At 44.5% G+C, this 14,572-nt stretch overlaps 2 protein-coding genes across 2 annotated transcripts in view; both read right to left on the bottom strand.

Moving 5' to 3' along the window:
* Nucleotides 1-677: 677 nt before the first annotated feature.
* On the bottom strand, nt 678-7,235 carry LOC118419885 (UDP-glucuronosyltransferase 2A1-like). Its single transcript, XM_035826542.1, has 4 exons — nt 6,097-7,235; nt 4,365-4,584; nt 3,796-4,015; nt 678-2,966 (listed from the first exon to the last, which is right to left on the bottom strand). The coding sequence occupies exons 1-4, from the start codon at nt 6,946-6,948 to the stop codon at nt 2,684-2,686; spliced, it is 1,575 nt and encodes a 524-aa protein (XP_035682435.1). The 5' UTR covers nt 6,949-7,235; the 3' UTR covers nt 678-2,683.
* A 1,805-nt stretch (nt 7,236-9,040) lies between these two features.
* LOC118419743 (histidine N-alpha-methyltransferase-like) overlaps nt 9,041-14,572 on the bottom strand; it is a 6,785-nt gene continuing 1,253 nt past the window's right edge. The window contains exons 3-6 of the mRNA XM_035826289.1: nt 14,048-14,254; nt 11,617-11,735; nt 11,086-11,218; nt 9,041-9,943 (exon numbers count right to left, since the gene is read on the bottom strand). Of these exons, the coding sequence (XP_035682182.1) occupies nt 9,753-9,943; nt 11,086-11,218; nt 11,617-11,735; nt 14,048-14,254 (650 nt within the window). The 3' untranslated portion in view covers nt 9,041-9,752. The remainder of the gene's footprint in view (nt 9,944-11,085; nt 11,219-11,616; nt 11,736-14,047; nt 14,255-14,572) is intronic.

Raw genomic sequence — 14,572 nt, 5'->3', positions numbered from 1 at the left:
CCCCCCCAGCAGGACTTGTCATCAACTCCCATCCTGTTGAAGTTGTGGACAAGTTCTGTTACCTCGGTGGCACAATTACGTCCGACTGCAAGAGTGATGCTGATATCCAGATCCGTATCGGCCGCGCCGCATCCGCGATGGCTAGCCTGGACAACGTATGGTCCAACAGGAAACTCTCCACTCAAACAAAGATCAGACTGTACAACAGCCTTGTGCTTTCTATTCTTATGTACAGCGCTGAGACTTGGACACTAACAGGCACCCAGGAACAACGCCTGGATGCCTTTGACTCAAAATGCCAACGCAGGATCCTAGGGATCAGATGGTATGATCATGTCTCAAATACAACCCTACGTAGCATCACCAATCAGCCACCACTTTCCCATAAGATCCGCTCTGCCCGGCTCCGCCTCTTTGGCCACCTTGCCCGGGCAGAACCACCTCCCGAACCTGTCGTCCTGCTGAGAGAACCAAACCCCACTACCTGGTCCCGCCCCAGAGGACGACCTAGACGCACCTGGCTCGACCAACTGGCCAACGACCTACAGCAGACTGCCGGCCTTTCCATCACCGCAGCCTGGGAGGCAACCAGAGACAGATCAGCCTGGAGATCGGTATGCAGAGGCGCTACGCTCCTCTTCGGAGCAAGCGGAGCTGAGTGAGTGAGTGAGGTTAGCCCCAAAACGTGTGAATGCCTGATCATATAATCTGTTCATTTTCCAATAGGTCCAACATCCGGTTTTTGTTCAGGTCCGGTTTTTCTGGACCGGTCCAATAAGAAAAACCGGTTATTGTTGAGCAAATTATATGATATTTACATTATTAATAAGCAAATTTTTAAACATTAAACAGATAGGGTGGTACAGAAGAAGACAATTTAATACTATATTTTGTAAAACGTAGGAAAAGTAATATACTCATGTGAAAGTGTTAGTGGGGGCGTGGAAGGTAACAGTGCAGTCACGCCCCCTAGCGTAACGTGTAAGACCACAGCGCTCACAGGTGCTACTTTACCTTTAATGATTACACAACATGCGTTCGACTTAGACGAAACGGGGATAACAGATGTTAACGTGAGTGACTAAAAAGCAAACAATTAACTAGCAGGGCTAATACGTACACTGTAGTCTGTAGAGTTTCGGTAGTCACAACTAGATAAAGAGTTTTAGTTTGGTCGCACATAAAAGTAAATTTGTAAGCTTTCTCTAAACAGAAATAATGTGAAGCAATGAGGTTGAAAAAAGGAAACATTGGGGCACTGAGAGATTATACCCTAGTTGCTAGTGGTGACTGTGCATTAGTAATTCTAGTCTCTCACATTGCAAAGGCGGTGCCAAGATTACAAGTTCTATTTGTAGACACACAAACGCCAATAGAAAGCTCATATTATAACTACTAAACGAAGTAAAAGAAATACAAATTTGACAGGGACTAATCTTTGTCAAAATAAATGCTCTTATTCTCTACAATGAGGATAACAGGTCTTATTTGAAAACAAGACACCAAATAGTTTCTGAAAGGTAAGACACCAAATAGCAATGATGTTGACATTCAGTAACTCAGACAAAGGTAGAGAGCAAGATAGTGCAGGAAAGACTGTAGATGTACTTCTACACTGAATTCAAAGGAACAGTAAAATCTGGCCAACATCTTTAATTTTCAACACTGGTCTGATATGTCTTTCTTCAAACCTAATGTGGTATGGTGTCTTTAGCCTTGCAGCACGCTTATTTGTCATTTTGCTTTGTTAGACAGTATTTTGTCGACAAGTAGTTGAGACAATTTTGGCAGCAGACACTGGCTGGACTCCCCATGGCTTCTAATTAGTTTATGTGGTCTAGAGGGTCAATTCAGCTTTCAAGACTCCTGGCACAGTTCAGCAGGGAGCATCTATATAGTTTTATGGTTATTGAGGACCCTGGGCACAGAAAAAAGTTTAACAGGTAAACATGAACTAAACATTGAACACAATTCACAAAGGCAGTCTTGAGTTATTCTACTCTCGGACAACAAAAGACGCACTGATTTGAAAAAAAAACACAACAAAAAAACAAGCCATTTTGGGGAAGGTAAAAAAATCATACCGACTGACCATTACAATTATAGTGATTGTAAAGCAAATATACAGAAATTATAATCCTTTTAAGCTATTGTTCATAGTATACAATAGCAAGACGGAGAGAACATTTTAATGAAGTTTAGACAAATGGATTTAAGGGGTAATGAATTTGCTACTAATCGAATGTTTGAAAGTTCTAATAAAGATTTCATCCAGCATCATTGCCAAGGTGAGGAAGGTTAGACCCATCAACATTCCTTTGATCACCTCACCTATTATATCATATTTTAATTTTTCTTCTGTTTTCAAATATATAATTTCCGAGATTTCTGAATATGATGGTATTTCTTATACATGTAGGAAACTTTACAACCTGAAATCGAAGGCCGTTGAGCCATAAGTAACGCTGGTTCACCTTTATTCGCGGGGTAACCTATATACACTGTATTTAAAATCAGGGTATCAAGTCAACGGGAGCTGTTTTCAAACTGGTATACTTTGAAAATATTGCAATTCGAAACCAGTATCCATCAACTCACTATCCGTTGATATCTGTTTAAGAACAACAGATGGAGGTCATCCTGAGAACAAGCATTAGCTGCCATCTCTCTTCTCTGGGATTTTCTACTGAGATTTCAGCTTGCCGCCACTTTTACAGCACATCTTCCTACAGATGAACGAACAGCTGTACCAGACGGTACCCAGGACAGCTGTACAGACAGCCAATAGGAACGCAGTCACGTCCAGCAGGTAGTACTGGTACCACGGCAGGTCCACGGCGCGTGCGCGGAGATGGGGCAGTCCGCCATGTTTGATGACGTGTTCTATCCACCAGACGGCCCGTTCCATGGGTGGCTGGGGCTGGTCACGGTGCAGGCGGGACAGGCGGGCTGCGGTCTCACGGTAGCTACGGGCATACAAGTACAGATATTCTAAGAGTAGTATAACAGGGTGCATTTGAAGGAAGATTTGCTGTTTTCAAGGCATAGACAACGTATTGAGAAATCACATTATTGGTCTTGCCGCAAACAATGCCTTGCATCAGATTAACAATGATGAAGAGACTTAGCTAACTTTGCTGAAACAAAAACACACTCAGTTAGTTAATAATAAAAGACAAATTTGGCAATGAGGTCAATGGTATGCATAATATGGGCCTAGATAGGTGTTTGTTCACGCAAGAAAGGGGTTCTGGCGAAGCAATAGATAGTTCTTTCATCTTCGCGTTTGCATGTGTTGCCGCAAAAATCAGTGCACCCTGTGGTCCATTAACAGCAATTTATATATATATATATTTACCGTCACACTGCTATTAACATAGTGCTACAGTCATTACTTAAAAATGGGAATGTTTTAAGTTCGCCATTTTCAATCTTCACTGCAACTTCTGACCACTGTAAAAGCTACATTCGAAATGCATTTGAATTATTCAACAGAAGTCCGTGTGATAACAGTAATCACCCATTAAGCTTACATTAATTAGAAAAAGGGTTTCCGTCGAGCAATCAATGTCTTTTTATCGGAATTAAAATCAGTCCGGGACATGGCGGCAAATAGATGCCGTGACCTACACGTTAGAGCACCACGTGCACTCGCAGTAGCCTGTAGTCGACTGGGACTAACTTGTATCTTCGGAACCGGACGGCCAGGGCTACACACCCGGCGGGCACAGGCCGAATTGTTACCGAAGCATAACAAACGTTATCGCGGTGTAACATAAAGTCAGTAATACATACCTATTGCCAGTGATAACTTGTGTTATACCCTGATACATTGTTTCTGATGTGAGCGTGTGGAAGTCGAGTATCACTCCCAGGCCTTTGGACACCGCCCGGGCGGCGTTACCGGGTTGGTCCCCGGCCAGCGGGGTACAGACCACCGGCACGCCGTGGTACAGGGCCTCGTACAGGCCGTTAGAACCCGCATGGGTGACGAAGGCTCGGGTTTTCGGGTGACCTGCAAAATGAACAAAGTGGGCTAAATTGCTGTGCATCATTTCTAGCGTACAGTTACAGCGTTGTCTTTGAGAGGAAACAAAATAACCTTAAGGTTGGCTTGCCTTCCAAGAGCAAGACACAATAGATAAGGATTTGAAGTCTATTCCTGGTCCATGTGAATAAGTAAGGTTCATCCTACTAACATCACGGCACGTCTGGGTAGTGTTATGCAAATCAAGATAATGGTTGAGATTATGTTGTTAACAACTCTTGGGCCTTAACCTTTGACATATTACCCACAGTTCCTGTCGCTGCACATGCGTATTCGGAATGCTGAACGTGCTTATTGTTTGGTCACCATTACTCACCCAGGAGGTCGTTCTGAGGCAGCCAGGACATCAGCTTGGTGTTGTTACCCAGACCGACCGGCTTCTCTCCCACGTACCGCCACACAACCTTCTGTCGGAGCCGTGAGAAGGCTGCTGCCATGACCTCTGCCCTCTCCAGGCTGATGGTCTTGGCCTGTGACCCGAAACTGACGACCACGACCCCGGCAGGGCCGGAACTCTGCATGAATAGTTCTAAATCCTGTACAGAAGAGAGATGTGTGAAGACTTTATTAGTCGACAACTGCGACGTGTCTGTAAGCTCCAGTGCCGCAGGGAAGTCTGGAACTGACGAGAGAGCACACACATACAGACAGGCTTAGGCACACACACACCTGCACATACACACCGGCCGAGGCACACACACACACACACCTACACATACACACAGGCCGAGGCACACTCACACACACATACACATACACACAGGCTGAAGCACACACACACACATACACACAGGCCGAGGCACACACACACACACCTACACATACACACAGACCGAGGCACATACACACCTACACATACACACAGACCGAGGCACACTCACACCTACACATACACACATACCGAGGCACACACACACCTACACATACACACAGACCGAAGCACACACACACACCTATACATACACACAGGCCGAGGCACACCCACACCCACAAATACGCACAGACCGAGGCACATACACACCTACACATACACACAGACCGAGGCACTCACACACCTACACATACACACAGACCGAAGCACACACACATACCTATACATACACACAGGCCGAGGCACACACACACCTACACATACGCACAGACCGAGGCACATACACACCTACACATACAAACAGACCGAGGCAATCACACACCTACACATGCACACAGACCGAGGCACATACACACCTACACATACACACAGACCGAGGCACATACACACCTACACATACACACAGACCGAGGCACACACACACCTACACATGCACACAGACCGAGGTACATACACACCTACACATACACACAGACCGAGGCACACACCGCTTACACATACACACAGACCGAGGCACACACACTATGACCTACACATACACACAGACCGAGGCACACACACACCTACACATACACACAGACCGAGGCACATACACACCTACACATACACACAGACCGAGGCACTCACACACCTACACATGCACACAGACCGAGGCACATACACACCTACACATACACACAGACCGAGGCACATACACACCTACACATACACACAGACCGAGGCACACACACACCTACACATACACATAGACCGAGGCACACGCATACCTACACATACACACAGACCAAGGCACACACTCACCTACACAGAGACCGAGGAACACATATGTACCGCTTACACATACACACAGACCGAGGCACACAAACTATGACCTACACATACACACAGACCGAGGCACACACACACACACCTACACATACACACAGAGGCACACACAAACACACGCACACACATACCTACATACACACACAGCATGAGAGGTACACACACATACTGAGCAATTCCACACACACACACGCACGAACACACACACACAGAGGCACACACACAACTTTATACTCACATACAGAGACACACACACACGCACACACCTACAAACACACACACACACACACACACACATACACACACACACACACCTACAACTTCACACACAGAGGCACACGCACACACGCACCTCTGGAAGTGGACTGGCCTCTCGGGCGTTGATCCCTCCGACGTTGACCATGTTGGGCATCGTCGGTGCCGGGAGGCCCAGCAAAACATCGATTCGATACAACCACACGTCCGTCTTCCCCACAACCCCCAGGAGAGTCTCCTTCTCACCGAGGTACTTAATGACGAGGTTGTTGTTTGCGCCTGCTAAGAACCACTGGAACACCATAGTCACTGCAAACGACATAACAGTGTTCCTTACACGCTCTTTTAAAGTCATCCGGTCGGTAAAAGGGGAGATGATAGACGGTACGTAGGATGGGGGGCGGGGCACGCCGGTGGCACGGCCGTCAAACCCCCAAGGATCACCGCGAAGGAGGGCAACGTGTGGTACCCCCAGGTAGGCTGCGACTATGGCCCCGCACGGACACATGAATGGCTCGGTGACGACAACCTGAAAACGTCCTTGTTTCAGCCTGCCCATAAGATCACCGTCCCCTAATAGGAGATCGCAGTGTTGAAAAATGTATTGGAACGCCTCTTGTGTGTGTTGAAAGATACGGAACATAGATTGCTTGGATATCTCACTCATCTGGCCCGCGAGGTTTTCTATCCGCGCAAAGCTTCCCTGGTCATCGAAGGACACAAACCGTAAGTTCGGCCTCTCCGCCCGACGTTTGGCCACGATGTCCTGGGAGACGACGGTGGTGACATCATGACCCCTCGCCGCCAAAGCCTGGCCGACTGACGCTAGAGGGAACCAGTGACTGCCTGATACGGCCGACGGGACAATGAGAACTTTCTCCGCACCGATAACGTGAACTCCCAGACATATCATCACACACAACAGTACATACCGTGATGTAGTCTCCATTGCGCTGGGCTATCAAAAGAACGAACCGGAAGTTGTTCGCGTTAGGTGACCGTGAAGCTTCGAATGTGTTTCAAATATGTTGGAGACCCGGTCTTTAAAAATGGAAACAAGTTAAGAATGGCGTCTGTGCTCCTCTGACAATAAAAGTAACACTTGTAATGCTCGACAAACTTGTTTTTTACCTGGAATAATCAAGAATGAGTCGTCCTCTCGCGTTGAAACATGTGCCCTGCTTTCGAAAAATGACCGATCGGACGATGACCTGCGAGTTAGCACAGGAGGTCGTTGCTATAGTGATGAAATTCCCATCAATGCGGAAACTATTGCATTTTTGCATACATTATACAAATAAGGCCCTAAATTTCATAGTTGGCATTTGTTAATCAATCAACAAGATAGAGACCCTTAGCTGCTTGTGCAAGAACCACAGGGGCGTTTTATTTCGTGAAACATTTCCGACATGCGACGTATGGAATTTTGGGATGGTGAAACATCTATTGATTATTGATGCGGGGTGGCATAACTTCCTCTTGGTAAATGGTAGGAATCACATACGTTCATGTACATATCAGTTAAAAGTGTACCAAACCATGCAGAGATTGTGCCAATTTAAATTCGTTTTTATATCCGAAAATAGTTTCATCAGGTTGGTAGAATATAGGATAAGGAGAAATTCTTTGTACACAACCAGTGGGTACTTACATAGCTTACGTTTCGATGTCTCTCAGACACCTTCGTCAGAGCTTCTAACTGGAGTTCTGCTTCTCGACGCTATATGTAGCCGATGTAGGTGGCGCTTTTGCGGTGAGAAAACAATCCCAAACGTGGCTTAGTTTGTATCCCCCCTCGTCCCGGTTCATCACTGGGGTTGACTTTCTTATCCAGAAGTCTGTTAGTGCATCCTAAGGACAAACAGGAGGACTTAGCCAAAACAGACTGTGTGTACAGAATCCCGTGCCAGAGCTGTGATCAGGTGTATATTGGTGAAACAGGAAGGACTTTTGGGACGAGGTTAGAAGAACACAAGAAAGAAGCCAACAACATAGATGCCACAAGATACACAAGATCACAGAAAAGACTTGCGCTCAAAGAAGAAAAGAAGTCGGCAGTTACAGACCATATCGCCAGGAACAATTGCGTAATTGACTGGGAGGGGGCGAAGGTCATAGACAGTAGGCGGGCACGGTGGATTAAGGAGGCCATCTGGATAAGAAAGTCACCCCCAGTGATGATCCGGGACGATGGGGGATACAAACTAAGCCACGTTTGGGATTGTTTTCTCACCGCAAAAGCGCCACCTACTATACATCGGCTACATATAGCGGTGAGAAGCAGAACTCCAGTTAGAAGCTCTGACGAAGGTGTCTGAGAGACATCGAAACGTAAGCTATGTAAGTACCCACTGGTTGTGTACAAAGAATTTCTCCTTATTCTTCGTTTTTATAGTATATGATAAAATGTTATGCTTTAGCATGGTATTTTGTCAACGACGAAATGACTTTCACACATGCAATACTAGTTTTTTTTTAATCTTATTTTTATAGAACTGGGGTACGGGCCAACATTAGCTGATGGGGCACACAGCACATAGAGTCAAAAGCTGAAATACACGTTCATATCGGTACTGGGTAAAATAACTTACTTTTGGTCAGCATCAGTATGACGCAACCATGTCCATCCCTCCAAAAACATGCTGCACGTGCGCCTTAGCACTTTCTACCTCTTAACTCTATTCAAACCGGGCTTTTTGGGTCAGATTGGGCTTTTGAGGCCCACCCCTTCTAACTCTTAAACGACTTCTCATATGACGACAAAATTTGTAGAGAATAATGTGAAGAAAATTTTTAAACATTTGAAGAAATTTGACGATATTACAACGGAATACGACGTAATTATGACGTTGATCTTGTCATATGGTCCACCATCTTGGATTTTGACCGATGACGTAATTAAATTACCACAATTTATAAACATTCAATTTTCTTGATACATAATATTTTATGTATGTAAAAAAACAGCAATAATATAGCGAACAAACGTGAAAAAATACATTGTTAGAACCTATATTCGTAATTTACGTCAAAATGCCTGTCAACAAACGCTGCCAAATTGTTGCTAACTAAATTCTGTGAAACGTCGTCATATATTAGGTTGCTCTAGCGTCAGCCGTTCTGCTGTTATGCGACATGAATGTTGGCGCGGGCCCCCAAAGCCACCCCCCCCCCGGTCTGAATAGGGTTAACTGCGCACCATTGCGGTTCCTTGAGAATGATCCGCAATCGCGCTCTATTGCCGTCTTTTAGCACACGTGTAAAATTGAAGATGCTTTACTTTACGCGTAAGCAGCTCCTATCTCACAACTAAGCCATCATCGGACACGAAACAAATAATACACCCAATTCTCCAGGTATCCTGTTACACCACTTCTTCCTTACATCTTGACACCCTGCAATTATTAAACACGTAAGTGCGGATGCACACAAAAACAAGCAAACAAACACACCAACTGACTACAGTACCATCCGTTTTCGCGCAGGCAAATATCACATTGTTACTTGGGTAGCTATAGCTACGCTCCAAGCAGAGATTAGGCTTCGGCTGTTATTTAACGTTTTGTAGTCGTTATTAGCTATAGTTGTTTTATTTTCTATTTAGTTTGTGTTGTATCTGGTATTGTCAAAAACTAAGTTTGGCTGGCCTACTTTAAGAAAAATGACGAGATAGAATGCCGAAGAAAATGACTGGAAAAACTTTAAAAAACAGCCGGAGCCTAACCTCTGCTTGGACAGAAAGCTTTAGCTGCTCTACGGCGCAGGCGCGAAGCAAAACACGCCATAATCTGCTGCATCGTTGGTCCAGTAGTCCTCCAGTGCAAATCCGCTCTTCTCCGCCAGGCGGCGTATCTGGTGCAGGCTCCACTTGCAGCTCCAGTTCGGCCCGTCCGTGAAGAAAAACTTCTCTCCCCTCTGGAAGTCGAGGTTGAGGCCAAGTTTGCCTGATAGTTGAGGATAAGGACAAAAACGTACGTTGTCAGTTTCAAACTAGTCTGTGTAACACAAACTCCGCTGTCCAGGGCTGTAACTGACCCCTCCCCTCCTCTAGGGGGCCGGCGGATGTTTGGCGGGCTGCTATAAGCGAGATTTAATCAGGCTACTTTCAAACCTCTTGCAAAGAAGGCATCCATGATTCAAACGTATATCTTTAGCCATACAGGACCGCAGGTAGGAACGAACTATAATAATCAGAGCATCAAAAATTTGAAATCAATTTTATCAGATACTGCAAATACATACATATTCAAACCACTAGATATAATATTAATCTCATTTTATATCAATTCAGCGTTTTGATCAAAAACCTGGTCTTTAACAGATCTTGCTAATTGTCGTTAACTAAAAGTAATGGATGCTACCTGAAACCTCTGACCGATTCAGTTTCTTGATAAACTTCTATTTGGCATACTAACAGAGCGCTTTCACGTGACGTGATGTCATCACTGCGTCCACCGCCATGTTCGTGCCCGTATATCTGCATTAGTTACTCAAAGCCCAAGCGTTTACGGACGAATGATGAACTTATAGCGGTCTTGAATAACGACAATTAGGCCACAGCAAGTACATTTTATGGATGACATCCGCGCGCTCATTAAGTTTTGTCTAATTCCAGACGAAAAAAAAGAAGATTTTTTTTCTTTTTCGGGGATTGTCAAATAGACCAAAATGGGTACATAAGTTGTGTTGTAACCTAATCAGTTCTATGTAGAAGTGACACTAGAGTGGTAGCCTTGACTGTATTTGCAGAAACTTGCTGCACAGTAATGTTATAAGAGTGGCACCAATATGGAAGCCATGATTAGTTGCCAACACGGTTAGTGATGCAAGTCTACCACACTAGTGTCACTTCTAGTACACTTCTTAAATACTGGAATAAATGCGTCGTCGGCTACAATGCCACATTTTGTCACTTAAAGTGTGTTACAACGTTTATGATGTCTCTTTTTAAATCTTTTTTTTTAACCCAACTTTTTTTTTCGCCCTGTCTCATTTTTTTTGCAGTCTGCAGAAGATGTCATCCAGAAAATTTACTAGCTGTGGCCTTATATCAAATGTCAATGTCAAATTCATATGTCAAACTTACGAAAGTACACGCGATGTTCAGATAAGCTCCTCCAATACCCCATAACGTAGCTCGGAGTATCTCCGTCTGCAGGGTTCTCAATAAATTCGGTGACGAGTTCAAACTTCGCCGCATCCATGTCACCATCGAAGTCCTGGAGTCGGGTACATTACATCAAATCATACCGCGGCAGGACGCAATGACTAGTTACCCCAAACCTGCTAACGAAGCAACACCTCTGCTAACTTTCGTCTTGTAAACTTTTTTTTGCCATTTAAAACGGTCGATGTCTTGTGCGAACGGTACGTGAAAAGGACAGTCGTGCCTTTTCGAATTAGCAAGGGCACAAGATCTATGGCACAGCGGGATTCGAACTCAGGACCTCTTGGGCCAGAGCCCAACGCGCTGCCAATCACGCCATGCGATCTCACGAAAAAAAGTCATCAAGCGCTAGGATCTTCCATCGACCGTTTCAAACGACAACGACTGTTAACGATACGGAACCCCCACCGCCTGCACCTGCAAACCTGTTAAAACAACAACTTATGTCACCTTATTCAGGCGATCGATGGGATTGTTGAGCACATTGTTGGCCCATTGTTGACCATAGGCCTCCAGTAGAGACTCCCGATCCATGTTCATGTCAAGCCCGAGTACGAAACGGTCCTTGGCTAGATGTCGAAACAGTTAGTTGGCAAATTATCACAGAGACAAGCACATTTAATGTTACATGGGTCATCTAATGGCAAACTTGACTTCAGTAAACATTTTTAAGTACATTTGATTGATGCATTTACAATATATGCATATATAGAGAGAGAGAGAGAAAGAGAGGTAACCGGTCGTTTCGTTACATCGCCTTTTCGTTACAGTCGGTTCGTTACATCACGAAGTCATTTCGTTACACATGGCAAGGTCATTTCGTTACACTTTATTATTATCCTATCTTGGTCGCATGTTAAACGCTATAAGTTAAACACAACAAGATTATTGTTCCATTTGGGTTCCCCACCGACCTTTGTCCTGTAATTACTATTACAGTACTACGTACGTGGTTGGAAGGAGGACAGTGAACCCTCGAGTCATACAATGCATGACGGTCTAGCATCAGTTGTCGACAAAGGAAAACATCTGTGTGCGTTGTAGGAAATGTACAGAAACATGATGTTTTCTCCGTTTAAACTGGCGCATGGGTAGTGTTTAGTAAGGAAATTGCTATGGAGAGATATCAGCCTGAAATATTCACTTTGAAGGGGTATTGGATATCGCTTTTTTGGCAAGTTGTCGGCGCCGAACGGACCAGAAGCAGATGAAAGTGTAAAATTGCCATATTACGTATGTCGCCCGTCTAACAACAATAGGTTCTTTACTGCGCTGTATATGAACGATTCTGAAAGCATTTAATCGTGATTTATTTTACACATCACTTGTGTAGAAGATGTGCCATGAGGCACTTTGTCCATAGGTTTCTGTCCATACCATGTATGTACTATGATGTAGAAGTAGAAGAACTTCTGTTGCTATAATGAACCCTCGAGTCATGCAATGCATGACGGTCTAGCATCAGTTGTCGGCGTAAGAATATATTCGCGTGTGTTGTGAAGATATGTACGGAAACATCATATTTTCTCCGTTTAAACGGCACATGGAAAGAGAGAGAGAGAGAGAGAGAGAGGGAGGGAGAGAGAGAGAGAGAGAAAGTGGCAGAGGGAGAGAGAGAGAGAGAGAAAGAGAGAGTAAGAGAAACAGTTGTGAAAGGAGCAAATGCATGCCATGCATTAAAAGAAAAATATGACAAAAACGTAGACAGACTGAGTATAAAATACTTGTGTTATGCTTTCCCACTGAAAACGAATCAGCAGGAATCAAACAGTACCACCCGGAATGAAGAATTTGCAATAGTCGTACCACATTCGGATGGGAATTTCAAATGAATCTTATATCACCTTCATACGAGAAAAAATAAGCCGAAACGCCGTCAAAATAACTATTCTTTGTCTATTTCAGGGTATTTATCGCGCATTCTACACATTCTTATTGTATTCAACATATTCGTTTGGTCACATTCTGGCAATATTTGATAAGTCTTGCCATTTAATATTTCGACCGAATGAGATCAGAATGTTTCCAAGAATGTTTGAATGCCGTAGAATGCGGTCATACTGCAGTTAGAATGCACTTTGAATTTCATTCGATATTTCTCCAATTCAAATGCACCTCGAAAGCTTTGAGCATGACAAAAACATTCGTGACGGCTCCAATGGGCAGAAATATCCAGAACGCAGTGAGAATTTATAGCATGCATGTTGAACACCCAGGAACATGCAAAGAATAGCCATTCTGACAGCATGCCGACTTTATTCCGCTTCTCGTGTAAAGACCTTCAAGACCCCTTCACAGGAGAGCAAGAATGAGCGGGATTGCCGTCCGAATGAAAATTCTTCTCTATTCCTGGGATTTCGTAGTGTATTCTCGATAATCTCACTGCTTTCTAGATATTTGTGCCCGTTCTTTCGGCTGTACCGAAAGTTTTTGACATGCTAAAAAAATTAAAGGTGCATTTAAAGTGGAGAAATATTGAACTGCATTCAAAGTGTATTCTAAGTGTGTCTTAACTATTCTAACTGCAGTATGACCACATTCTACGGCATTCCAAACTTTCTTATCTCATTCGATGGAGAACCGAAACGGAAGCCACTTCGAATCCTGCCAGAATGTCTGGAATGCAGTTAGGATTTCTATAATAAACCACGAATTCCCAGGAATAGAAAGAAAATTTTCCTTCTGACGACATTTTGGCTCATTCCTTCTCGTGTGAAGGGGATATAAGGTCCATTTGGAATTTCCACCCGAATAGCCCCGAATGTGGCGCGAATTTTGCAAATACTTCATTCCGGCTGGTTCTGCTTGATTCCAGCTAATTCGGTTTTAGTGTGAAGGCCCTACTAGAGTCATGTGATGACTGACTATAGCTAGTGCCTACCCGTTAACTGTGCCCGGACCTCTTTCATCATGTCCACCTGCTCGTGGATGCAGACGTTGCCGAAACTGCCACCCAGGAACAGCAGCATCTTCGGCTCCTTGCGGGTGGAAAGATGGCGGATCCCTTCCATGTAGAGACCTCCGAACGGTTCCACAGTCAATCCTTCGTAATCTCGCTCCAGCTGCTGACCGACCTCCTCGATGTGTTCTGTCCAAGGAAAAGAATAGACATTGAAACATAAAAGTACGCGACAAAACACTGTCTGGGTAACAGGCTGAATGGTAAAGGAATGGGGCTTCAAATGTTTTACTAAGGTCCGAAAGATACCGATATAGCTTGAGCACACAGGTGTCACCTCCAAAAAGAGGATGAACTGAACTGATGGGTCTACTCCACTCTACAAAACCTTTTTGAACATAAAAGACACCATGTGGCTCCCTGGGTACTATTTTTTGGAAGCCCGCCCAAACACGGGGTTGACGTTTTATGGACTAAAACTAAGGCTTAGGTCACAAACCAGCGCCC

Source organism: Branchiostoma floridae, chromosome 7, assembly GCF_000003815.2.
Source record: "Branchiostoma floridae strain S238N-H82 chromosome 7, Bfl_VNyyK, whole genome shotgun sequence".
Classification (NCBI taxonomy): domain Eukaryota; kingdom Metazoa; phylum Chordata; class Leptocardii; order Amphioxiformes; family Branchiostomatidae; genus Branchiostoma; species Branchiostoma floridae.
This window is presented reverse-complemented; position numbering and strand designations above follow the sequence as displayed.

Coding starts and splice junctions, on each gene's coding strand:
- LOC118419885 (XM_035826542.1), bottom strand. CDS start 6,948: ATGGAGACTACATCACGGTATGTACTGTTGTGTGTGATGATATGTCTG. Junction 4,585..6,096: donor AGGCCAGTCCACTTCCAGAG/GTGCGTGTGTGC, acceptor TCTTCTGTACAG/GATTTAGAACTATTCATGCA. Junction 2,967..3,795: donor CAAGTTATCACTGGCAATAG/GTATGTATTACT, acceptor GTATGCCCGTAG/CTACCGTGAGACCGCAGCCC.